The following is a 25,875-nucleotide window of genomic DNA, read 5'->3' on the forward strand; positions in this document are numbered from 1 at the left end:
ATCTATAATGCTGTATGATTTACACAGTACTTTCCATCAGTACTTTCCACACTACTTTTCTCATTTGCTTCTTAGAACAGTTCCATTTTATAATCAAGGAAACTGAGACATTCTTGAAATGCCATCTATTGCTTTCCTACTTCCCTATTATTATCTTTTTTTACTTCAATTCTAACCTATTCTTTTTTGTGCTCCCTATTCAGATGCGCTAAAAGTCTCTTCCATCCTTTTAATTTAAAAAAAAACCTCTCTACCTCCCCACTAGAATGTACCTTCCTCATTAACCATTTCTTTACATATTTTTTCTCAGCCAAACTTCTTCTTTTTTTTTTTTTTTTTTTTAAATAACTTTTTATTGACAGAACCCATGCCAGGGTAATTTTTTACAACATTATCCCTTGCACTCACTTCTGTTCTGATTTTTGCCCTCCCTCCCTCCACCCCCTCCCCCAGATGGCAAGCAGTCCTATACATGTTAAATAGGTTACAGTAGATCTTGGATACAACATATGTGTGCAGAACCGAACAGTTCTCTTGTTGCTCAGGGAGAATTGGATTTAGAAGGTATAAATAACCCGGGAAGAAGAACAAAAATGAAAGCAGTTTACATTCATTTCCTAGTGTTCTTTCTTTGGGTGTAGCTGCTTCTATCCATCCTTGATCAATTGAAACTAAGTTAGATCTTCTCTTTGTCAAAGAAATCCACTTCCATCAGAATACATCCTCATACAGTATCATTGTTGATGTATATAATGATCTCCTGGTTCTGCTCATTTCACTCAGCATCAGTTCATGTAAGTCTCACCAATCCTCTCTGTATTCATCCTGCTGGTCATTTCTTACAGAACAATAATATTCCATTACATTTATATACCACAATTTACTCAACCATTCTCCAATTGATGGGCATCCATTCATTTTCCAGCTTCTAGCCACTACAAACAGGGCTGCCACAAACTTTTTGGCACATACTGGTCCCTTTCCCTTCTTTAGTATCTCCTTGGGATATAAGCCCAGTAGAAACACTGCTGGATCAAAGGGTATGCACAGTTTGATAACTTTTTGAACATAGTTCCAAATTGCTCTCCAGAATTCAGCCAAACTTCTTGAGAAACCCATCCATACTAAATTCTTCCTCCAAACTTCACTTGAAACTTTCTGTAATCTGGCTTCCAGCTTCATCACTTTATAAAGTTACTTTCTCCAAAGTTACTAATATTCTCTTAATTGCCAAATCAAATCACTTGGCTACTCTTTCAGTTGGCAACATTTGGCGACATTTTTAACCACCTTTTTCTGAATATCACTCCTCTTTTGAGTTTTAAGTTTTCCTACTTGTCTGAACCCTCTTACAACTCCTGCTAGATCTTTCTTTTTCATACCTAATATCTAGGTTTTTGTGACATTGCTTCTGATTTTCCTCCTAACTTGAATATTCCTCAGGCTCCTATTAGATTTTTAGCAATGTCACATTTGTGTCACATGGTTCTGCTTTTCTTTCTTTCTCTTGTATTTGATAATCCCATCTGCTTCCATGGATTCATTTACTATCTTTATGCAAACGATTATTCAACCTGTTTCTGAGATTTGTTGTTGCCTTAGACATTTCAAATTGAATTTCTGAAAGGCCTTAAACTGAACACGTTCTTTTTCCCCAAACTCCATCCCTCTAATAAATTTCTCAATTATTGGCACCTTCCAGTCGCTCAAATTACCAATCTTAGAGGTGTCCTCCATTTTTCACTCTCACCTCATATATCTAAATAATCAGTTGCAAAATCTTGCCATTTCCCATTCCCCCCTGTTCCTTGTATTCTTTTACCTTCTTCCCACTCACATATCACTTTCCCTCGCTCTGCCCAGCCCCATCTTCACCCTTTAATGCCTTTTATCTATACTTCTGAAGTCTTTCTCTACACTAATTCATCTTCCATGAACCTGCCAAAATAATTTTTCTATAATGTAGATTATATAGGTGATTGCCATTTCAAATTCTGGCCTTACTGTCTTTCAAAATAAATAAAGACTTGTCTATTTAGAATTGAAACTTCTTCATTTTACCTTTCTATCCTTCTTACCTTCCATCTCTCTACCTCTTGTCCGGCCTTCCTTGTTTCCCATCACCATTCCCTTTCTGTGGCTATAACATATTTCTAGATTGTTCTTTCCTTATCTCTGATTCTTAGACTTTGGCCTATACTCTGCTCAAGTTCCAGTGTTTCTAGCCCATCCCCCTTCTAGTTGCTCATTCCTCCCCCTAACATTACTTTGTATTGACTCCACTTGGATCTTCTGTATACCCATCCATATATGTGTGACCTCCCCTATTAAAATGTGATTTTTAAAGGAGAAGTGTTTTTTGTTTTTTCTTTGTATCCACAGTTTTATTGTGATATCTGACACAGTAAACTCTTTAATAAGTATAGGTTACAATCAGGAAATGTCACAAACATAATTTAAATATGCCTCCTAACTCCCATGAGCTGCTAGGTTTTTTTGTTTTTTTTTTTTTAACTTATCATACCAAAACACTTGGAGATAACAGTCCAATAATGCTGTATTTGCAGAACTACTCATAGAACTTTACATGGAAATGAGAGAAAACTTGTTTCTCTTCACTACTTCCAAGTCCTATCTCTCTTACTTTGTACTTTAGTAGCTATCGTGAAGTGCCCTTCAGCTTCAGTTTCTTTTTTTTAAAATAAGAACACTTAAGTGTTAATACAATTCTTGTAAGGATCAAATTAATATGTGTGAAACCCTCTGAAAACTGGCAAGTGCTTTGCAAATAACTGTTTTAGATGTCAGTGATTGAGCCAACCTTAAAGAATATATGGTGGTACAACCAATCTTTTAACATATTCCAATATGAAAAGATTTTTCAGTCTTGTAAATATTTCAAAATTTTACTTGGTTTTAAAAAGACATCATCTTGAAAAGAAGGCATGTGAGAGTAATCCTGTTATAGAAGGTGTTTTATTTGTGTTGATCTTGCTAAACTTAGAGTGTGTTTGGATTTATTTATGCAATTTCCTTGTAACTACACTCTTTAAATTGTTAGTTTCTCTAATGTGACTCTCCCTTTTGAATATCTTGACTTTAGCTTTGTGAAAAAGGTTGCAAATAAATTTAAACTGATTTTTACTATACAAATTTGCATTTCCACTATCTACTATAAACCTTTCTTATTTAAGGAATGCTAATTCCCATTTATAGAAATTTAAAAAGACTTTTACTTTATTTTGACACATAATCGAACAAGATGTATGGAAAATTCTATAATGCCATGCTAAATCTTGGGTGGGGGAGGGGGGAGACTTCTAAGCTAAGTTTAGGTATCTGGCATTAATCATCAAAGTCAAGTTAGATGTCCAACACGTAAGACTAGTAACGAAAAGAAGGCATAATGGATAGCCAGTTTCAAAATTTAGAGACCTACATTCACATCTTTTTCTCAGATGCCTAGTAAATTATTTAACCTTAGCTAAGATCCTAGGCAATTCTCCAAAACTACTTTGCAGAGCACTTGCTTAAATTCTTTTTGTTTATAGTTTCTCACTTGGAATTCCTTATACCACAGATCTAACTCAATGTCTGTGAATAGTTTTAGTAAGTATTTTTAAATCATTAAATGGAAGACCATTTCCAGTCTTAGTAAATTTAATATGCATTTCACTTGAAAATACAGATATTAAAAGTTTTTGGATAATTCTTCTGCTTTTGAGGGCTTTGAACGTCTTTCTCTTGAAAGATTTCTTGATCTACTCTATGGATTGAAACTAGAATACCTTGTAGTGTTGTAGATGCAGACATAGGTATGCCATCTGTTCTTTAGCAAAAGGTTTTTATTTTGGACCCAAAAAAATGTTGATTTCTCCTGTATATCATTAGTTTATATAGGAAAGGCCTCAGTTAACGGTAAAGAATATCAATTTCTAATATTATTGTCACATTCTGTAAACTGTTTTAGTTCCATATCATAAAAGTAACAGAAATGGAATTTTGAAGTGAAGTTCTCTATTGCATGCAAGTTCATTGGTCATTATTGAACTTAGCAGAACCCAATTCTTCAGTGGGTTTCTCTGCAACTTAAATAAACTTGTTGCAGCTACTTCATCTGTTACAGCACCGAAGACAACAGAAACCTCTCCCTCGCTCCCGACTCTGGGTTCTTTGCCAAGCACAGCTTCTGGTACTACGCTTCTGCCTTCAGCAACCCCCCACACGGCCACACTGCCTTCCTTGTCGCAATCCAGTGACTTGTCCAGCAGCTCCCTCGCTCAGCTAAGCAGGTATAGTGTGATAGACGGGCCTGGAGGAATGATTGCGTTGAAATCTGATAGAAAGCTCATAGAAATTTGTTTCCAATAAAGAAATGATGTTTTATCTGATGGTAGATTGTTACAAAAAGTTATTTGGGTAAGATTTTGCCTGGCTTATACCTTAACAGAAAAAAACATGAACTGCCTAATTTCCTCAGGCCTTTTATTTAAAATTCCCACTGAACTCAGTGGGAACTCATTTCCACCAATTCAGTAGTATACAAATTGGTACCATCATATGCAACCTTAATTTATATATGTTCATCCTTATTTAGGTTTAGGAAAAAAACTGATAATGAAATATGAAAAGACAGTGGTACCTACTTCAAAATATACTTTTGATTTGACTTTAGGGATCACTTTTGAGACTTCATCTTTTTATTAACAAGAAATGGATTTTGTGAGATGAAATACTTGAAAAACTATGTCTCCTTCTTTTTTTTTTTGGTCATGTTAGAACAGAAGGGTTGGTTTGAATCCTAAAATTTATGGTTAATTATTCAGATGGTGAACATAGTTTATTTGGTTGGCTATTTAAACGTAGTTCCTGTAGTTAGTCATAATGAAATTTTTTCTTGCCCTTTATAAGTACTAGTGACTAGAGAATCTTAATTTCTCTTTGTTAAAAAGATACTCTTTAACATTTTTTTCTGATTACCTTGTGAAAGAAATGTAGACAAGTGCCATGTATAATTGACTCTTTAACCTAAAAGAAAACAAAAGGGCTACAGGAACCAGAGATTTTCATGGTAATTCATGCTGGCACCAGCACCTGCTGATCTACATCTGAGGGTATGTCTCTTATCTAGATGAGATGCAGAGATGTTCTTGGTGCTATAATAGCTTTTAGAGTAAGGGAATGAAAGGGACATACTAGAGTGCCCAGCATGATATTTTCAAAACTGCCAGTGGCCACATGATATGCCCCCAAAACATCAGCTTCCCCAAGAAGTCATTATCACAGTGATCAACCTCATTGAAAATAGTTACTTACTTTTGTTTTGTAGTTCACTGTCCAGTCATCAGAACAACCTTTCCTCTGCATCATCAGCACTGTCATCAAGTACATCACATACAGTAAGTGTCCTTTATTTTCTACCTAAGAATTGGGGTGTGTGTGCGTGCAAACACATGCTCATGCATATGTGTGAGAGACACACAATTGAAAGGTAGCCTGTGGTGTGGTTTGTTGTTGTTGCTCTGTTTTTTGCTGAGGCAAAAACATTCAAATTTGGGGGAGGTTCCTAGCCATTTAAGTGAAATATGGTACCTCTAAAAGATTTGCAAATCAGCTACATTGTGTAATTGGGCCCTGCACTAATCAGTATCACTGAATGCTAGATGCCAAATGCATTTGGACTCAATCTAGGAATCATAGTGAAAATATATCCTTATAATTTCTGGATTGGGTTTTTAAGAGAATTTCTCTCTTAGTTTGTCATGTTGTACTCATGAACCTGTTTTGTTTTGTCAGCACGCCAGTGCTGAGAATGCAACATCGCTTCAGCCCTCCACCACCTTCTCAGCTGCTTCAGCCTCTGCCACCAGCACCACCTCTTCAGTTGTCAGCATGGCCAACAGCATGAACACTACAAACAGCCTTGGTCTCAGCGTCACCAGCGTGTCTATGCCGAGTGCAACCACCAGGGCAGCTCCTTTAGTTTCTTCAGGTATTAGATGAACACTCTGCCTTTCCCTACAGTAACCAGACGGGTTAGCATCTTGACAACTTTGGAGTGACCTTTTTCTAAATGATGACATACTTGGCATTTGAATTCTTGGAGCTCTTTTTACTACAAATACATCTGGAGAACTTTGAGAATTCATGTAAAGGGGAGAAGAAACAGCCAGAGTAGTTAAATCTTTGAGATGCAAGAAAGGTCCAGTTTTAACAAATGATGGCAGCTTTTTTCCATGTAGTTTTCAAGTTCTGTTGCCAGAATCCCAATGGCCACTCCTTATTCTATGATGAAAGGGTTCTTCTTCTGCTGTAACAAAAGGAAAATACTGTTAGTTGGTTGCTCTTGGGGGTAGGAGTATAAGGGATTTAGTTATTATTGCACTGGTAGGCAGTTCTTTCCCAGGGTATAGTATTTAACATAGCAGAACAAACTGTTGCTTAGCTGCTTCACTGACTATACAGTTCAGATTTACCTAGCCTCATTTCCCCTCTGGCTTTTTTGTATGATAGAAATTTTGCCTTTTTCTGTTCTGATAACTTTTGTAAATAGTATTCTCTTAGGATAAAGGTTCTTAACCCAAGGCCTAGGAACTTGCTTTTTAAAAAGTTTTTCATATAATTGGCTTCCTTTCTCATCTTTTATGCATTTAAAAGCATTATTCTGAGAAGGGAGTCATAAACTTTACCAGACTGTCAAAGAAAACCATGTCATAAAAGAAGATTAAATCCCCTCTTCAAGAATGTGTTCGTGTTCTCAGATTGCTGGTGGCAAAGTGTTAAAAAAGTAACGACTTTAAAGCAGATTTTTTTCCCCACTCAATTTGTATTTCCTGTACTCTCTCCCACTAGTACCCAAATTGATCGTGTACATACAATTGTATGTCTCACTTTAATATTCTCTCTCTCTCTCTCTCTCTCTCTCTCTCTCTCTTCTTCCCCTTCTAGCTCACTCACAGTCCCATGGAATTTAGTCACACCTCAACTAGCAATGTCTTCACTTTTGCTCCCTAGGATCTTCAACTTTGTTAGGAAATAGAGACCTAGTTGTAAAGTACAAGCACTCAGCCTTTGAATTGTCTTTCCATTGTGTGCTACTCCCTTCCCAAGCAGAAACATATATGATTTGAGCTTTTGTATATAGTTAGTATTATAGGACCTACTTGACTGAGATTCTGTCTTGTTGTGAATTTAAGGTTTTTTGTTTTTGCTTCTACAGGCAAAGCTCCTCCCAACCTACCCCAAGGTGTCCCACCCCTTCTCCATAACCAGTACATTGTGGGTCCTGGAGGACTCCTGCCTGCCTACCCAGTAAGCATTCTACTTGTATCTTGTCTCCTGCTCTGACTGCCTTGACTTGGTCAGTTTTGGGGGTGGAGGGGGAAAGGGGATGATTCCAGGCTCCCTGTCTTGACTCCTGGAATTGTAACAGGTACTTTCATTTCCGTTCTTGCTCATGCTCCTTGTATATAGAAAATTTGTACTAAGTGCCATTTATCAGACATTAACAGGTAAGGCATTGTGGGCAAGCCTACCTTATCCAGAGTTAAGTATATGATGCGCCCTACCCCCAGAAACATAAGAGACTTTGCTTATTCCAGGAAGTCTTACATTGTCAGGGCCTCTTGTAGTTCAACAGCGCTCTTAATTCTTCCCTGAACCTTGGAGTATATTCACTCTTCAATCTAGATTTCATAAAGGAACAGGCTGATGAACACAAAAGGAGTGATTAGAGTAACACAGCTGGGCTTGTCTCCCAATATTGTAAAATTCAACCCCTGGGACAACATAGCATTCAGACTTTGTATTGAAGATATTTTCTCCAAAAACTAAGCTGTGCTCAGAGACAGCCGACCTGTTCGTGGTTGTTAATTTACTCTAACTTGTTAGAGGGGAAGGATGTAGTTCGATGAGAGTCCTGGCGCTTCCAATTCCTAACCTAGAAATCCAGGCTTCCTGTGACTGTAGGAGCTGAGCCAGGTGATCTCAACTCCAGCACAGAGCTGGCTTCTCCCTTTTTCCTGGCTTCCACCAAGGAGCAAGCTATATGTTAAAACCAGTGGGTGAGTTGGTTATTTATAAAATCCAAATTAGAATCTCTCTCCTGGGTTGTAACAATTATTCTTCCTTGGGTTTCCCTCTTTTCCCCATTTGGGTACTTGCACACCATTGTCACGGTGTCTTGCCAGCAAGAGTTTTGAACTTCTTCCCTGGGGTTCAAAATTTGGGGGGAATCTGTGACTTAAGGGATGGGAGAGTGTTATAATGGACTTGTTGCTTATCTTTGTCTTCAAGCAGATTTATGGTTATGATGATCTCCAGATGCTTCAATCCAGGCTACCAATGGTAAGTAGGAAACTGTTGGTCAGATTGTGGCACAACAACTATCCTCCTGAAAATGGCAGGCAAGATTAATCACATGTTGTGTTGCTCATCAGCTGTCAGCACCATAATGGGCCAGACAGCATAAAGCAAGGGTAGGCACCTGAGGCATTTTGCTGACACTGTCCCTCTTCACTATAGCTACCATTTTTCTCCTTTTCTGCCTTTCCCTCTCTTTTCTTTCACCCATAATTGCTTTTTCCTTACCATATTTTCCTTCCTCCTCTTCCCCCTCCTCTGTCCTTATGCCTGCTCAGGGTCTCCACAGGCATGGCTTAGATTTACTTTAGTAATTTCTAGCTGAAAAAAAAATTGCTGCCCGTTACTTTAGGGGATTCTTAAGATTATCAGAAAGAAAAAGGATAATTTTACTTTTCTTTTGCTTTTCCTTGAGATTCAGATAAAAGAATTGACTTTTCCGTTCCTAGTCCCAGGCTTCTTACCCAATCTTTTTATCTTTGGTGAGTGAGCATAACATACCTTTTGGAGGGGGCTTCAGAGGGACCTGGCCATATAAATCTGCCTCAGTGTTGGGTTACTTAGTCATTTTGTGGTTTTTAGAACCACAAATCTTGGATCTTGAGGGAAGAGAAAGGAACACATCCCAAATTTAAAGGGGGAGGGAGGGTTGAAGTATGTTGGTTGATGTTTTTAATTAAGTATCTCTGTGTGTGGCCTATAATGAAATCAGAGGTCTGAAACTCATCTACCCCACTCTTATTCCTGTCCCCTAAAGTACCTGAGAATGAAAATCAATATTAGTTCCCTAATATTCCCCAGGAATAGGAAATCTAACAGGATTTATGTTCTTTTTCCAAGTCCAATTTAAGTTCATTCTCTCCTTTTCTTCCCTACTTTATTTCTTCCCCCATTTATTCTATTGTTACCTTAACTCTCCATTCTTTTCTTTAAAACTATACCTATTGTTAATGGGTATTATACATTACATTAACAGACCTTTCTTAGATGGGCCATTTGAATTTCTTTTATCTCCTTTTCCTCCTTCAATACCCAGTCAAAAACGGAATCATTAGATAGTTCAGATAGCCTGAAAACAGTCCTGTTGGTTGGGAAAACAATTTTCCTCATCCATGGAACTTGAAAACTGGACTAAAGGATTGTTGCAGTCTTTGATTCCAAATCCAGGTTTGACCCTTATAGTTTTTTTAGGTTTGTTGGTTGCTAAGAGCCCAAAATATTTGCTTTCCCTGTTGGGGACTGAATATAAAGATGTCCATGCTCCTATTTTTCAGACCAAGTATGTCACAAGGATAAAATTTACTTACTATAAACACAACCTTCATTTTATACGGCTACCATTCTAGAAGCAACTACCTCTTCTTTTAGGAAGTGTTTCTAGGGCATGGAATAGCTGTCGTCCTCCCTTTCGGCTAGAATTCTTTAAAACCATCCCAAACAGATTTACATTTCTTCACCATTTAGATGAAGAATAACTGGTTCTAATCCTGTAGTTCCTTTAATCTTTTCTTCACTAGATTGAAAATCCACAGCAATTTTTCTCTCGTTAATTCTCATTTTTCAAATCTCTTCTGAACTTTGCAAAAAAAATTTTTTTAAACAATTCCTTAACTCTTAGGTCAGTCATTTTGAATTTGGAAAATGTTACTGAACGAACTTTGACAAAATATAGTTACAGTAGATAAAAAATAGTTTTAAAAACCCTGCCTCCTAAATTGAGAATTTATTTCTCCATTAGTATCATAAGTAGGCCTACATATATTGCCGAGGGCCAAATTATTAAAATTGTTCATTTTCATCTTTGGGTTTCTTTAGGGTTTTCTTTCTTACTCAAAAATTGTTCATATTGATTTCCATTGAATACACCACCTCATTCCTACTCTTCACAAATCTGCTGCAGAGCATTAATTGTAATTCCTGCCTTTTAAAAAATGTTCCGTCTTCTTGAAGTATTTTTTTCAGCCTGGGAACCTTGCAGACCGTAAAGCTTATCCCAATCCCAGGCAAGGGTCTGCAGGCACTTTTGCCTAGGGAATTTTCCCCACCCTTCTCCCACCAAGTCTGAGATTGGTGTTTTTGGTGTCTGAAGTTTGGTGATAGATCTTTTAAATAAATGCCTTGTTGACATTTGGCCTGAGTGTTATTGTGTTCCAAGGGAATTGCAAGTTGTGCTTGATGGTTAAGAGACACTCCAGAGGAAAGCCTCCAGTCCAAGGTGTTGGATGTACTGAATAGGAGCCAATTCTATGTAAGGTGATTGGAAGTGAAAAGGAACACATGAGAAAACGGAAAGCCGAGCTGAAGGGATCTGGCCAGTGGTTGTAAATTTAATCATAAAACCCTTTTCCTTAGCTTGGTTTTCCCTATTTTTTTCCATTTAAAGGGCTCTATTTTCATTTTTTCTTTGGCCATTTTTAATCTGTGGAACTTTGAGGCCTAAGTCTTTCAAAGATTGCATACAGAGCATGTTCTCCTCATAGCATATAAGAGAAGTTCTGAAGAAGCTAGTGCTTCCTCTTCTTGACAAGCTCAGAGCACTGGTTTCTGACCAGTTAGCATTGGTGATGCATTCCCTGATGAACCTTAAGGCCAGATTCATTCAAGTTCAAGGTCTTTAGCCTTGGACTCACATGAGAGATGATTCCCTTAGGAGTCTAGTTGAATCTTTACATGGTCTTAGTTTTGAAGGCCAGATCTCATTAATACCTCTCTCCTCACTCCATCCTCTCCCCCAAATGACACCATTTTAAGTTATTAGTTAGTCATATCTGCTTCCTGTCCAGGAGAAGAGGAGAAGGAAGAGGAAGCCATCATTTCTCCAAGTTGGTTTTTTTTCCTATTAGACACAGCCAAGTAAAAAAGACCAGTGACATGTGTGCATTAGCCAATAGAGTGGGAGTCATCTTCCAAGAAGCCAATGGTGTAGTGAGAGGAGCACTGACCCAAAAGTCAGTAAACCCCAGGATATGTCCTGCCTTTGTCATTTCTTAACTCTACTACTTCAGACAAATCATTTAACATCTGAGTCTTAGTTTCTTCATCTGTAAAATGGTGGTAATACCTACACTACCTACCTCATGGGGGTTGTTATGAGGAAAACTTTATAAACCATAAAGCGCTTTAAATGTGTTACCTTATAATTTCTTATGCTATACAGCCGCACTTGGGTGGCTTTGGCGGCTCGCTTCTGCCTTTATTCCATGGGGTGTGGGTTGGTTTTCATATTATTCAGTAGGCTTTCCCTGTCCAAAAGCCCTAACCCAAGAAAAGATTGATTCTGTGATCATTTCCTGAGAAACTACTTGCTTATAAATTCCCTTTTCCCTCTTCTAGAGTATAGGCTCCCCTCAATCAGAAATACTCTCATTTATTTGTAGATGGTAGTTAATAAGTATTAAAATTTAAAGATAAGAACTTGAAACCTTCTAGCCAGTTTTTCATTACCAACTCTCCACCAAAAGTTCCTTTAATCGGGTCAAAATGTTACCCTACCCAACTCCAACCAAAGTACATGATGACTCTGTTGCTCCTGGCCCCACAGGGGCTGGCTGTTAACCTGTTGGAGGTAGGTGTGCTCTCTGAGTTTTGTACCAGGGCTACCTCACTCTTTAGGAAAGCTGGATGGGGCAGCAACACCATGGCATGAGACTTCTCCTCTTCTATCCCAGCCCCCTTAGGGAGAGGGTGGGGGGCCTTGCTGAACTTTGCCTTCTCTGCTGCTGCTGCTGCTGCTGCTGCTCCTCCTGCTCCTCATATATAGATCACTGCCTTTTCCTCCTCCTGTGCTCAACAAGTGTCAGTCCGGTTGCCTCGGCCCCAGGGTGGCGGGTGTGATGGTTTTCATAACTCACTGTCATGTTGCTGATTATAGACAAACACCAGAGTCTTAACAAAACTCTCAGTCCATCATTTCCTTTAATGTTAGCACTGGGGGGAGTCTGCCCTCCCAACCCAATCCTCACATATCTCCCCCCTGATTTTTGGCTGTCCCCTTTTTAACCCTTTAGGCACCTCCTCTACTGATGACTCCTTTTCAGGTTTGTACTGTTCAATCAACTTTTTTAGCTGCTATTCTGAGTCTTTGATTTAGGAAAGAGTAGCATTTTTTAGGTCTCGTAGCATTTGCAGCCAACCAGTTAAGGTACGAAACAGGAGTGTGTGGGATTGGGTACCTGGGCATCCTGGCCAGGTCCCATTTGACTCTGACCATGCCTGGGCTGTCTGTCTGTCCTTCCCCTTGAAATCCCTCACCCCTGCCCCAACCCTGTCCCAGATGTGTTGGAATCGCTGTGCATTCTGGTGCTACCGTATGCCTTTGCCTGCTGGGGGTTTGTGCTCTCCTGTGGTGGTTTGGGGTTGATCAAGTTGTTTGGGGGTGTCTCTTCCAGGATTATTATGGAATTACATTCCCTGCTCCAGCGACCCTCACCGGCAGAGATGGGACCCTTGCTAATAACCCATACTCAGGTTTGTGCCTTTTTGGGGAAGATGGAACTAAGTTGGATTTTTCTCTCCCATCCCTGCTTCCAGGGCCAACTTGAAGGTTGTAATACTGATCCAAAAACTTAGGGTTTGGGTAAACTAGAATCCGCTTTGCCCATCTTTTCTTTGTAGGTAATTTTGTGACTGTCCACAAAGCAGTTGGATCTCAGACCTTTCCTTGTCTATCTCGTGAAGGGGACGGGCCCTAATAACTTTTGCTTTCAGCTATGGTGTAATGAAAAGAACACTGCATTTTCTGGGTTTGGATCCCTTTATGACTTTGGGTAACTCGCTTTCCTGATCTGGGCCCTAGGCTTGCCCTGTAGAAGTGTTTGGGCTGTTTGATCCTATGATCAGATGGTGTATTTGCAAGAGGGTCCAGTCTTTCTGTATCTCAAATTGGAGAGGGAGAAATTTGACAGTTATGGTGACTGCCAGTTTTCCCTTATGTCCCATCCCCTCTTGTATAATCTTCCATTGGGCCAGTGACAGAGTCCTCCTGTGGCCTCTCTTGCTGCCTTGAGAAGGCAGGGAGTGGTCAACATGGGGCCGGCACTGAGCTAGTAAGAAACCTGGATCCTGCTTTCATGCCCTTGGATGTCCTTACGACTCTCCTGCTCGGCTGGGACTGCTTCCTTCAGAGTAGAAGAGATCAGCCCTTGGACCTGCTGCCTTCCCCCTGCAGGTGATGTATCTAAGTTTGGCCGTGGAGATTCTGCGTCCCCTGCTCCCACCACCACTCTGGCTCAGCCACAGCAGAACCAATCTCAGACCCACCACACAGCTCAACAACCCTTTCTCAACCCCACGCTGCCTCCTGGCTACAGCTACACTGGCCTCCCCTACTACGCCGGTGTACCCAGCGCCTTCCAGTACGGGCCAACCATGTTTGTGAGTATGTGGGGCTGAGAGTGTATGTTTGGGGACAGAAAAATAAGTTTCAGCTGTGCAAAAAAGGCTGTGCCAGAAGAAATGGTTTGGTAGTCTTGAGGAACGTTTGGGGCCCATACTGATTATATGGTTGCATTATTTTGAAGGATCTTTCTATATTGAACTAGGTGACACCAGGTTCGTTCTCATTCTTGATTCCAGAATGGCCAAGTGTCCTCGGCTTTCTGCTTCCTCAGTAGCTATTCTTAATCAGATAATACCATTCAAGACATTCTTCTCCTGGAACACACCTTGGTTTCTCTCTCAGAGCTTTGTCACCTTAGTGGAGATAGAATTTGATCGGTTTCTCTAGGATCAGTCTTGGGTCCTTGTTCTTATGGGTTGCTTCACACATTACCATTTTCAGTAGCTAGAATATCACTTCAGCTATCCCAAACCCACTAGGAAACTCATTTTTCATGCCTTTTGGGAGCAGTTTTTTTAATCCGTAAAAAAAAAAAAAGTTGCCCCCAGCTTAGAAAAATCCTTTTCCGGAAACGCGTTCTGTCTTATAACTTGTAGAGTTTGTTACTGTCTTGAGGACAGAGAAGAGCAAATACTAGGGTTGATAAGTCAGGCCTCGGCTCATATGGAAACCCTGTACATCGCAGGGGTCGCTGCTTGTCTGTCCTTGCCCCAGAATTGTGTCTCCCTGCCTCTTCAGGTCCCTCCTGCTTCAGCTAAACAGCATGGAGTGAATCTGAACACCGCCACCGCCCCCTTTCAGCAGGCCAGTGGTTATGGCCAGCACAGCTATGGAGCAGGTGAGGGGGCAGGCCCAGGAAAGAGACTTGGGGCTGGGGTTCCTCTACAGCCTGCTGTGCTCACCTTTCCTAATTGCCTGGCAGGTTATGATGATTTGACCCAAGGGACAGCTGCTGGAGATTACAGCAAAGGAGCCTACAGTGGTTCATCACCAGCACAAAACAAATCTGCTGGTTCTGGACCTGGAAAAGGTAGCGCCTTGACTTTGACCTGACCATACCCCTTTTCTCTCTACCTTACCCTGAAGAGCCATGTAGGGCTCCCCATATTCCACTGGCAATTTCTCAGCAGCTGCTGAATCCACCCAAATTTTTTTTTTTGAGGAAGATGAAGAATGGGCTTGGTTTTTTAATTTGGTGGGGTGGGGTTTGTTTTTATTGACTACACTCAGTTCATTGTTGGTATTAGGCAGTGAGCATCTGTAGCTATGGCTGAGCTCTAACCCAGCACTTTGTAACCCCTTACTCTGGCAGTGGAGCGGGACCCTAGGGAGCCCTCCGATGGGTCTCCTTGGGGGAACAGCTGCTTTTTATTTCACAGGGGTGTCAGTGACCTCAAGTAATACAGGTGTGCCTGACATAGCTGGTTCTGTGTACAACAAGACTCAGGTGAGTTGCAGGAAGGAGGGGGGGAGGGAGGAAACTGGACTTTATGCTTAAGCCCCCCCCTCAACGTAGCCCCAGTTCCCTCCACTTTCCTTTTTGTGCTCAAGAAGCATAGTACGTCCACGGGATACACTTGGACACTCTGTGCCATGCAGGGAAATCTTGGCTCCCCCACTTATAAATTACTTCACCCTTCTTGATTCTGTTTCCTCAGAGGTAAAATGAGGGATTGGGCTAGGTGATCTTTAAAACCCCATTCCATTTAGGTGAGGAAAGACTAAACTGAAGAGGCAGTGGACTTGTGGCCTAGTGGGAAACACTTAGCATTCCAGCTCTCCCACTTATTAGATGTATCACCCTCCCCCCTACCTATCCACATTGCAGACATTTGACAAACAGGGATTCCACGCGGGCACCCCACCACCATTCAGCCTGCCCTCAGCCCTGGGCTCCACAGGCCCACTGACCCCCGGTGCCGCCCCTGGTTATGCTCCGGCCCCGTTCCTGCATATCCTGCCTGCCCACCAGCAGCCCCATTCCCAGATGCTACATCACCACCTCCAGCAGGACGGGCAGGTGAGTCCATCTGAGCTCCAGGACTCCCCCTCTCCCCTCCCAGGATTCACAGAAATGTCCAGTTACCGATTTGATCCAAGGTGGGGGAGCGTGGGTTGGGCTGGAGATCAAAAGGACTTGAGGACTCTCAACCTCCTGCCTCTGGGGCAGATGATCTGTTTAGGCACTGACAGTCTGGGGCTCTAACTTTGCAGGGTGGCTCTGGCCAGCGTAGCCAACCCAGCACCCTGCAGCCAAAGTCTCAGGCCACCAAACCCACCTATGGCAGTTCTCCATACTGGACAAACTGAGCCCCCTGCTGGGGGGAGGGGGAAGACACTGGACCTGAGAGGAAAACCAACACACAGAGACCCATTCTTGGAGACCGACATCATTTTATTAGAAGAATCCTTATGGAGAAACAGTAACTGTCTCAGCCGAGAGTCCGTCTGGGGGAAGCATCTTTCTGCCTGCCCCTGATTCACTGTTGTATGTAATATATTTATGTATGTATTTGTAAATGTCATAGAAACTGACATCCTTGTGGTGGCTGCAGCCGCAGCTCTGTGCTCTCCCTTGGGAAAGAGGATCCTCCCCTTCCCCCTTACCTCTCTTTTGACCTCTCCCCCCCCCAACTCTCTGGGCTTCCACTCTGTCCCATTTGCTCTGATAGGCATGGGAAGGGAGTGGGATGAAGGGGGGAAGGGAAGGGGCCCTCCGCCAAGGTATTTCAGGTTTGAAAGGGCCTGGTACACATGAAGAATCAAGGTGTTGTGTTATGTTGTTTTCTCCTCTCTCCTCCTTTACATGCCATTGAATTTTCACTCCTTATGTTGGTTTTGCTGTTTTTGTTTTTTTGTTGTTTTTTAACCACCGTTCTGTCATTCGTCGCATCCCATCTCTCCCCCCAGCCTGTTGGTGTTCACTCTGGCCGGATGACAGCAGAAGTGTCCTATCCCCTCCCTAAGGTGAAATCCGACATGGGCCGTGTGTCTGTGTAGGGGACCCCCCCACTCTCCAAGAACTCTTCCCTCTCCCACCCCCCCACCTCCAACCATCCAGGCCTCAGGGCCTGTGTAATTTCTGAAACTGTCTCTGTCCCCACTCCTATACCTGGCCGGTGCCCACAAAGTAGGGCCAAGTACTCCCCCCATCCTCTCTTTCAAAAGAAAAGTCCCCTCCAACACAAATGGAACACAGGCTTTGTTCCTACTGTCCTGCACCAATTGGGTGACTGTTTCAGAAGTTTCATTTCTTTTTAGCCCAAACTCCACATAATAAAGTTCTGAAAATACACGTGTCTTCTCGTGATTGTCATTTGACTGGGGTCAGTTGGCACAGATTTGAACACAAATGGCTTTTGGCTACTGAATTCTCTGAATTTAAGAGAAGCTCCTTCTCAAAGTCTCGTGTTCCCACTCCCACATCAGTTTAAGGCATCAATTCCATCTCAGAATAGGAGGCATTCCTTCATTATACCAGGGCTGGATGAACTTCAGCTGAGGCCACCAGTTTACCCCAAAAACAGTCTCTAGGAATCAAACCTGTTGAGTTACTCGACTCCTATTCTCAACCTAGGTTGCCTTGCCTTGAGCAAACCTCATCTATCCAAATATGAAAAGCATCTCAAGGTGAGAGACAAATGGCTTTTAAGCCCTTCCAAACGGAATTATTTGAAAAGGACACAAGATGGCAAAAAGTTCTAAGAACTGCTTTATGAAGAAGATGGTACCAGACCTTCCTTTGAAGAAAGGATTTCATCTAGCAGACAGTGCCATAAGTAAGTCCACTCTAGAGTGAAGTCAATGCTGCAGAGCTAATAAGCAGTGAATTATGAAAATTTGGCTGCGATGGCATGTCATGAATCAATAAGGGTATCTGCTGAAGGCATGGAAAAGTAGTTCACAGGATGGATATCCAGAGTTGGACTATTTGGAGAAAGTTTAGGTGTGCTTACAAGTGTTAGTGAAACATTCAGGGCAAGAAAAAAAGACAGGAATACAACTTAACAGTCTCAAGAAAAATTGAGGACTGGAAAGAACTTGGCAGCCATCTAGTCCAAACAAATATCTCCACATACTTGCAATCCGACCTCTACTTGGAAGACCTCCACAACTGGGGAATCTAAATTGGCTCATTTGCAACTCATGGCTTATCTGCTTCTCTATGGAGAAACAGAATAAAATCCAATTCTTCCTCACAGTGATTCGTAGTCCTTCAAACACTTGGAAATGAAAGCCATCATCAAGTCTTTTTTCTAAGCTTCATGCCTGCTTGTTTCAAAATTGATCCTATCACATGTACCATTACCATCCTGTTGCCCTTCTGATTATTATAAATGAAAATTGTTTTAAGCTGTTGGTACCCAGATATTCTATATTAAGCTATGGTTCAGCACAGTCCAAGATTCCATTAGTGGTTTTGTGTCAAATGATGCCAACTTGGAATGACTGCTTAAGTGCGCTCCCCTCGCCCCCATTCTATATCATCTGTGAAGCTTGAATTTTAAAACCCAAAAGTATGTGAGTTTTATGAGGTTCAACCCATTAAGATTATTTAGGATCTTGTCATGCAGTAGGGATTTCTATTGCGTTTATCTGCAGATCTAGCTCTTCAACTGATTTCAAAACAATTTTATAAGAACAAAGATAAAGGTGATGCTTCTGTACAGACCACTGTTGAAATCAAACATATGACTGCCAAATCTCAATATCCAGTCTGTCAATTCTGAATTGTATTTTCATCTCATATTCTTAAAGACTGATTTGACAGCAGGGATAAATCAAAGTTAGAACCTCATAACTTTTAGGGCAAATCATTATCCCTAAACTGCATTTGTAATAGAGAGTAGATAAGAGGTTCTTAACCTTTTTTTTGGTGTCCTGGATCCTTTGTCATTGCAGTTAATTACAAGGGGAATGATGATTATTTTGATATAAAAAGGAATTTTGAAACATAAAAAGCATCTTTAAAAAATAATTTGGACTGACAAAATTGTGGACAAATGTTTCAAGAAAGTCCCTAATATTTAGCCTGAAAAAAAAAATTTGGTTTCTTCATATGTAGGCTGTTCTTACTTTAAAAATGAGCCTTAATTATGTAACATTTAACTCACAGTAATAAAATGCAAAAGTCAGGCAATGTGACACACTAGGGTGGTAGAGAACTTAATTTTTCCATTGTTTCTGAAGTTATCACAGAAATTAGGTCTAGTAAGGTGAAGAGGTACAGGTCAAACAAATGCTGGCAGAATGCTAGATGGGTTCCCTATGAACAAACGAAGAGTCAAGATTTTATATAAGATGACATCCATCAGTGACTGCTTTCAGTAGCTGAAGTCATCTTTAATGTATTACAGTTAATCAACTGTGTGCCATTTGTTCTGGGCTATAGATTACTCACCTTTAACATTTTTTTGACCAAAATGTTATTTTTTCTCTGTTTTTGTTCCACCTGGTTTAGGTATCATCAGTACTATGTCTGTGTCATAAAAGGAATTTGGTAGGAGTCCTTCATTCCCTATTTTTTCAAATAGTTTATATTGTATTGGAGTTAATTGTTCTTTAAATGTTTGGTAGAATTCACATGTAAATCCTTCTAAAATGGGACTATTTAATTTAATTATTCTGTTAAAACAATCTATATTTCTAGGTATTCCTCCATTTCACTTGGGTTTTAAAATTTATTGGCATAAAGTTGGGCAAAGTAAATCCTAATTGCTAGTTTCCTCTTCATTGGGGGATAGTTTTCCTTTTTCATTTTTGAGACTTAACAATTGATTTTCCTCTTACCTTTTTCTAATCAAATTAAAGATTTATCTATTTTGTTGGTTTTTTCCATAAATCCAACTCTTTTATTTATTCAAGAGTTTTTTAGTTTCAATTTTATTTATCTCTCCTTTTATTTTTAGAATTTCAAGTTTGATATGAGGGTAAAGTTTTTATTCTTTTTCTAGATTTTTTCAGTTGCAAGCCCAATTCATTGATCTATTTTCTCTATGCAAATTAAGCACAAGGTGATGTGAAATAAATGATTTAAAAAAAAAAATGATGGGTGGCTATGAGGTTGTATATGTGCTAAGTTTAAATGGTCTCCTATGAAAGCATTAACACTTTAATTAAAAGTTATACTGGAGGGAAAATTACAATAATAAACCAGACAGATGTTTAAACAAAATGAGTTAATAATCAAATTAGTCCTAAACACTAGTTCATTTTTGAATCTGAATACTACTGATGTATTGGAAGGAAAGATTTGAAGGACTAGTAAAAGTCTGGGGGCTCTTCTTTTCCCCACTGGTTTATGACTTAAGACAGACAAAACATTTAGAAGCTCTTAGTTTTAAATTGCATCAAAAATAGACCTTCATGCTGCTTCATAGGAAGCAGTATCTTAAAAATTGGCTGAGGCCTGGTGTAGAAAGGCACCAGATAATTGGCATACTAAGAAAGACAAAAGTATTTAAGTATCTTCTTTCTGATTTCAGGACTTTTGTCTTTCCTAGTATGCCAATTAAATACTTTAAAAAAAAAAAAAAAAAAGATGAAAAGACAAAATCCAAGTAGTCAGTTGCTTCCAGGCATATAATTATGTTCCTAGAACGTAGGTGATTATTCTTTTAAATATATATAATGATTCTTTTTATTCTGAGTTGTCTTCAAACCATCATCATCTGAGTACAGCTGCTTTGAGTATGTCTTTCTAGAGAGAATGAGATTGTACTGCCCATGTGGGGTGAAACTATCATTGTCTCAGCCTAATTTCCTCCTAAAAAATCAGCTACAAAAACTTTTGGGTTTAGAGTTTCACTAAGATTGACTAAGATGCCCTGTCCAAACTACTATGGAAACTTCTTGGTTGATGGACAATCACCTACATAATCCAAATGCCCAAGGTCACTGACCAATTCTACCTCTCCATCTTAGATAGTTTCAGAAGGTTCTTACATACTGGGAGTGGGGGAGTGGGCAAGCAGCAGCAGCAAAAAAAAAAAAAAAAAAAAAAAAAAAATTGAAGTGATGAAATCCGTTGGACAATGTTCAAAAGACACTATCCACACTTGGGTAAAAGAAAAGGATAAGCAAACTATCACACAACATTTAAAACATAACTCTTCTCATGTAATTTGTGTCTCTTCCTCATCCAAACCCACAATTTATTGACAGGTATACTCACTGTTGAAGCCGGTGAACAAATTAAACACCGAAATAGCAAACACAATGTTACATCCTTCAGCTACCACCCCACCACCAAGCAACACCGATGTTCTTAGTTTCATAATAAATATTTCTTGACTCCAGCTATTTCCAGGGCATGCCCATAAGCTTTAATATCTATAAAGAGGGGAAGTGTAGTAGAAAAGAAAGCAGAACTGTTTCTTTGAAATACCAACTAAATAGCTTGGAAATGTGAAGTATATGATTTTCCAGGCAGACATGTCTGTTGCTTAGGCTCACCCTTAGCTGCAAGGTGAGAGGGTTGGTTTCTCTAGGAAGTGAGTGTAACATACCAACATTCCAGGAAGGAACTTTACAGCATTTACCCAGGTGAGTGCACAGACTCGAGGGAAACAATGGAGATACTGAAAACTTCAAAAAAATTTAACCCAGGGAAAAAAGCGGATCATTCCATGGGGAAGTAACAATACAGGTATTATATTTTATTTCACATTTTATTAGTAGACAGATGTGCAGAAAAGACAAAAATAAACTACTAATGGGGAGGACAACACAAAATGCATCAGTTAATCCTTTCTGGTAAATTATAATACTGAAGAAAAAAGGAAAACATCTAGAATTTTAGCTTTGAAAATTACTAAGTCTAATGCATCCTGCTGGTTTCAGAACAGTTGAAAGTTGCATCTGAATCTTGTTTTAATAATGTAAACCTTGTTCATCAGGATGGGAAAAGGATGGGATAAGAAAAGCAAGAATGTTATAGTTAAGGTAAACTTTTTCCCCTCAATTTCTAAGATATTTTTATATAAGTCTTACTTTGCTTGTGTGTCTCCAAAACAACAGAAACCAGCAAGTAAACAAATAAATCACACTTGGGTGTAACAGAGAGGAAGTGATGGGGGGGAGGGGAGGGAAAGGTGTTGAGGGGAAGGAGAGAATGGAAATGTTTTTAAAATAAAGCAGTGTTTAAAATAAACAGGGGGACCAACAAAAGAATCATGATAATGCATCTTCTACCACCAAGCCTGAATATACAAGTCACTGGAGATCATCTATAATAAGGTCTCTCATAGTACAAAGGGAAGCAGATCCTGAAAGATGCAGCATCCTTATTTCAAACCAAGTCATTGGCATAGTTACTCATCACAATGATCTGGCCTGAACCTCTGGCCCTTGAATCACCTCCCCTTAACCTCCACAAAAGGGAAATAGGAAACATGAACCACCCTTGGCCATTTCCCCACAGATAGCATAGGCTGCCACCAACGCTGTTTACATGAGACATGTTCTCAGAAGTCCCTGGGATGTACACACCTGGCTTCACAGAGTCGGACTGTCACGAATGCCTACAATTTTTTTAAAAGCTATTACACCCCAGATGTGTTTCTTGAACACAATCTTATTAGATAATAGCTACACACTCAGTAAGTTTTAACACACCAAAAGGCTAAGCCAGAAGCTCCACCTAATGTTCTCTACCATCCGTCCATCTTTGGCTCCCTGAGTCAACATGCGATAGAGGCTGATAGAAATTATGAAGATGGATACAGCCTCAGCCAGGGCTCAGCAGCAACTCTGAAATAAAAAGGAGCCAAGACTGGCTTGTAGGAGATTTCCCAGCAGCAAGGGATGCACAATCCCTAGGGGGATCTGTGAGAAAGAACAAAAATGAGCAACACTTGACTCTCAGCTGCTGGGCACTGGAGGATGTCACTGGGACAGGTTAGGATAACTTAAGGGCCCCTTAAAATCTTCAAGTCATTAACAAGGGAGTTAAAAAGCCCAGGCATTAGAAGGATGTTTAATGAGGGGTGACTAGCAGCAAGTGCTGGCACAGGGCCCAGCAAATTCTCCTCAATTTCTATTTAAAAAGAACTTGTTCCCAACCCACTCCCCCAGGAGATAGAACCAGCACCTCACTGGTTTCAGGATAGCCCAGGGCAAGGCAAAAAAGCAAGAAATTCAAGAGCTAATGAAAACCCTGAGATCAGAAAGGAAGGGAAGTGAAGTAAGAGTGCATTATAACCTCTTAATCCCTAGCCACTACAGGATCCCTGGGATGCAGCTAGGATTTTCTTACTGAAGAACATTACAAAAGGGTAGTGCCAAGTAAAAGAACTAGTGAAGCGCATGCATTCAAGATAGGACTCTGGTCAGTGCTCCCTTTATTCCCTTCACTTGGTGTGTGAAACCTTGAACGAATCTAGGGGGTCTTTCTTCACTGCTCTAACTTCCCCTGCCACAGAAGGAAAATATGCACCTTTACCCTGACATAAACTCCCCAATTCTGAAATCCCTAATTGTCAAAGGTCAGCCAGGACCCCATCTGTTGATTTAATTAAGACAGATACAAGTTAGGCCTGGAATATATCAACAGCAGCGCTTTCCAGAACAAAGTTTATCAAGGGAATGCCCCCACAAGTTTCCCTAAAGAAGAGAGAAGGGAACTCGATTATAAATGATGCTTCAAGTCAGACACAGACTCCACAGGGCTTATCGACTACTGCCTGCAGTTAGTTAAGTAAGGTCTTCCCTCCCAGGGTCACCCTCTCCCTCAGAGCACGCTATTCACCTCTGCCTCTGGAACTATCTAGCCAGGCCACCATCAGTGCAGGACTTTTACTATAACAAAGGAGATTTAACAAGAACAAAATGTATCAGTTCAGGTTACATTCAATGAAGAAAGCAGTAACAGGTCACTACTCACTCACATCCACACGTATCACTATAGGGTGTAGTAGCTTAATGAAAATACCAAAACCAGAACACTGGACATGCTCCTGGGACTAATACTGGCTGAATAATAACCGGCTACTTTAAAAGACCCAAACACATACCCACCAGGTAGCATCAGATTGTTCCCTGTGGGGAAGGACTTGTTCTAAATCCACTGAAAGCTGTTGCTATTTCCCCTCCTGGTGGGGCTTGTCCCCAGGAGTTCCTTTTCCCCCCAGCAGCATCTTCACAAATGGCATAGTGATTTTTTTTTTTTGACCCTTCCTTCTCACCACCAAAAAATCCCACAAAAAAAACCCCTGCCTTAAAAAATAAATAGCAACCAAGTGCTCAGTTCTATGTAAAGTATGAATATTTATTCAGGCATTAGATCCCAATCAATTTTTTTAAAAATCTGATTTTTCTCTTTACCCCAGTATAGCTGAGGTCTCAATAATAAGATTATAAGATTGTTTCAGAGAGGCGGAAAAGTAGTACTGTGCCTTTCAGTAACACATTTCCTCAAGCTCAGCACACAGTTGCTTATACCATCTGCCTCACACCTTAAAAAAAAGGAGAAAACAAAATTCACCACCACAAGGTTAAATGCAATGTGCACACACTAATGTCATAAATGGAGCAGCTAGAACCTTGGCAAATTTGCTTCTTTTTTTTTTTTTTTTTTTTTTTTTTTTTTTAAAGGTTTTGTGGGGTTGTTTTTTGTTTTGTTTTCCGGTTTTTCTTTTGCTACCCAGTATATATGCAGCACTTGTGAACTCCCAAAGACCCAACTTCTGATGGGTTCCCAGCTTTAAATACATTAAACGTCTTGATGAGAGACTGTATTTAATTCTTCAAGAATCTAAACACAGACCAAACGTGTTTCTCTGTGAACACTTTGTAGAGATGAAGTGAGAAGGGAGTTTTGGGTTTTGTTTTAAAAAAGGAATCGTAATACAGTGATGGAAGGATAAAGAATGCAAGAATTCAGACATTCTGTGGAGGGTTACTTCCTCTCCAGTGAGAGGTCCATAAAAAGGAGCAAACTGAGATCCACACAACAGGAGACAGCAGTAGACACATTTGTTTTCCCCACCCCCTGTGTATGGTTTTTGCCACTGGACTGCTGAGTTACCGCTGCTCCCTTTGGCCTGAGATGGCTGGGCAGTACAGGGGGCACAGAGGGAGCAGGTCACGACTCCTCATTCCCAGAATCATCATCATCATAACAGTCGGCATCTTCTTCCTCCTCATCTTCATCATCAATGTCATCGTCGTACAAGTCGTCATAAAGTAAATCCGAACTGTTGTCATTGGAAGGCACTTTAGTTTTGATGCAATATTCAGCCAGTGTAGTGGGGACCTTCACTCCATCCTTTTCTGCTTCAGCTTTAGTAGCCAAAACTTGCTTCCTGAAAGGAAGAAGAGAGAAAAGTAGTACATATTGGGTCTTTTGCTGCCTTAAGCCTACATGTACTTGGTCCACTTCCATTCCTCCCCCCCAAAAAATGGACCGTCAAACTGTTGTCACATTATACTTCAAAAGGCACCAATTCAAAAATTCCAACACAAAGATTAAGCACACAAGGCTACTTTGCCACTACCATACCTATTTATTTCCTCCAATATGTACAGCATCATAATCCCAGCAACTGACACAACAGGCACATAAAAAATTTCTGTTGAACTTGAGAGAAGACTAGATTTTTATTTTATAGTGTTTGGTGTTTTAAATGACTTTGTTATTTTAAAAATGAGCAAATATTAAGCAATGAACCCACAATTGTCTTTCTGGGACCCTGCCTGTTGTTTTTTAAATAAATAAAGGAATGAAGATGCTGAAAAATCTGTTAAAGTGATGTAAGTATGCAAACAGCCCAATTACTAAAGAAAGTGAAAATAAAGTCAGTTATTTAATTTAGCACTAGGGGAACAATGAGAAATAAAGAAAAATTTCCAGAGCTCTTTAGACTAGATTTTTTTAAGACATTCCTTTATAAAGGAATATTCAAGAACATTTGTTTTCAAAACTTTTGAGTTCCAGATTCTTTCCCTTATCCCATCTCCCATTAAAAAACCACATGTGAAGTTATGCAAAATATTTCCAAAAAAGTCACCTTGTGAAAAAAAAAAAAAAACGGTTCTCCCACTCTAATTGGGGGTGGGGAGGGGGGAAGGAGAAGCAGAGAATGCTTCAATCTGTATTCAGTCATTTTTTTTCTAAACTGGGTATGAATAGGATTTTTTATATAGCTTTTCAGAATAGCTTTTCAGAAGTCATGGAT

General features: G+C 40.2%; 2 protein-coding genes across 15 annotated transcripts in view; one reads left to right on the forward strand and one right to left on the reverse strand.

Annotated features, from left to right (window-relative positions):
* Positions 1 to 16,994, forward strand: part of UBAP2 (ubiquitin associated protein 2) — a 123,975-nt gene extending 106,981 nt beyond the window's left edge. For 5 of the 14 annotated variants that reach the window (XM_031937933.1, XM_031937950.1, XM_031937930.1 and 2 more), the window contains exons 17-29: positions 4,109 to 4,292; positions 5,330 to 5,399; positions 5,797 to 5,992; positions 7,220 to 7,311; positions 8,296 to 8,346; positions 12,369 to 12,398; positions 12,750 to 12,828; positions 13,529 to 13,734; positions 14,438 to 14,537; positions 14,622 to 14,729; positions 15,079 to 15,146; positions 15,528 to 15,719; positions 15,914 to 16,994. In XM_031937933.1, coding sequence (XP_031793793.1) covers positions 4,109 to 4,292; positions 5,330 to 5,399; positions 5,797 to 5,992; positions 7,220 to 7,311; positions 8,296 to 8,346; positions 12,369 to 12,398; positions 12,750 to 12,828; positions 13,529 to 13,734; positions 14,438 to 14,537; positions 14,622 to 14,729; positions 15,079 to 15,146; positions 15,528 to 15,719; positions 15,914 to 16,009 — 1,472 coding nt within the window. In that variant the 3' untranslated portion in view covers positions 16,010 to 16,994. The remainder of the gene's footprint in view (positions 1 to 4,108; positions 4,293 to 5,329; positions 5,400 to 5,796; positions 5,993 to 7,219; positions 7,312 to 8,295; positions 8,347 to 12,368; positions 12,399 to 12,749; positions 12,829 to 13,528; positions 13,735 to 14,437; positions 14,538 to 14,621; positions 14,730 to 15,078; positions 15,147 to 15,527; positions 15,720 to 15,913) is intronic. The other 9 variants (XM_031937998.1, XM_023497277.2, XM_031937968.1 and 6 more) reach the window with 8 other exon arrangements.
* A 4,017-nt stretch (positions 16,995 to 21,011) lies between these two features.
* The window catches only part of UBE2R2 (ubiquitin conjugating enzyme E2 R2), a 107,837-nt gene continuing 102,973 nt past the window's right edge, over positions 21,012 to 25,875 (reverse strand). The window contains 1 exon segment of the mRNA XM_012542639.3: positions 21,012 to 25,002. Coding sequence (XP_012398093.2) covers positions 24,783 to 25,002 — 220 coding nt within the window. The 3' untranslated portion in view covers positions 21,012 to 24,782.

Source organism: Sarcophilus harrisii, chromosome 1 (assembly GCF_902635505.1).
Source record: "Sarcophilus harrisii chromosome 1, mSarHar1.11, whole genome shotgun sequence".
In the NCBI taxonomy this organism is placed as follows: Eukaryota; Metazoa; Chordata; class Mammalia; order Dasyuromorphia; family Dasyuridae; genus Sarcophilus; species Sarcophilus harrisii.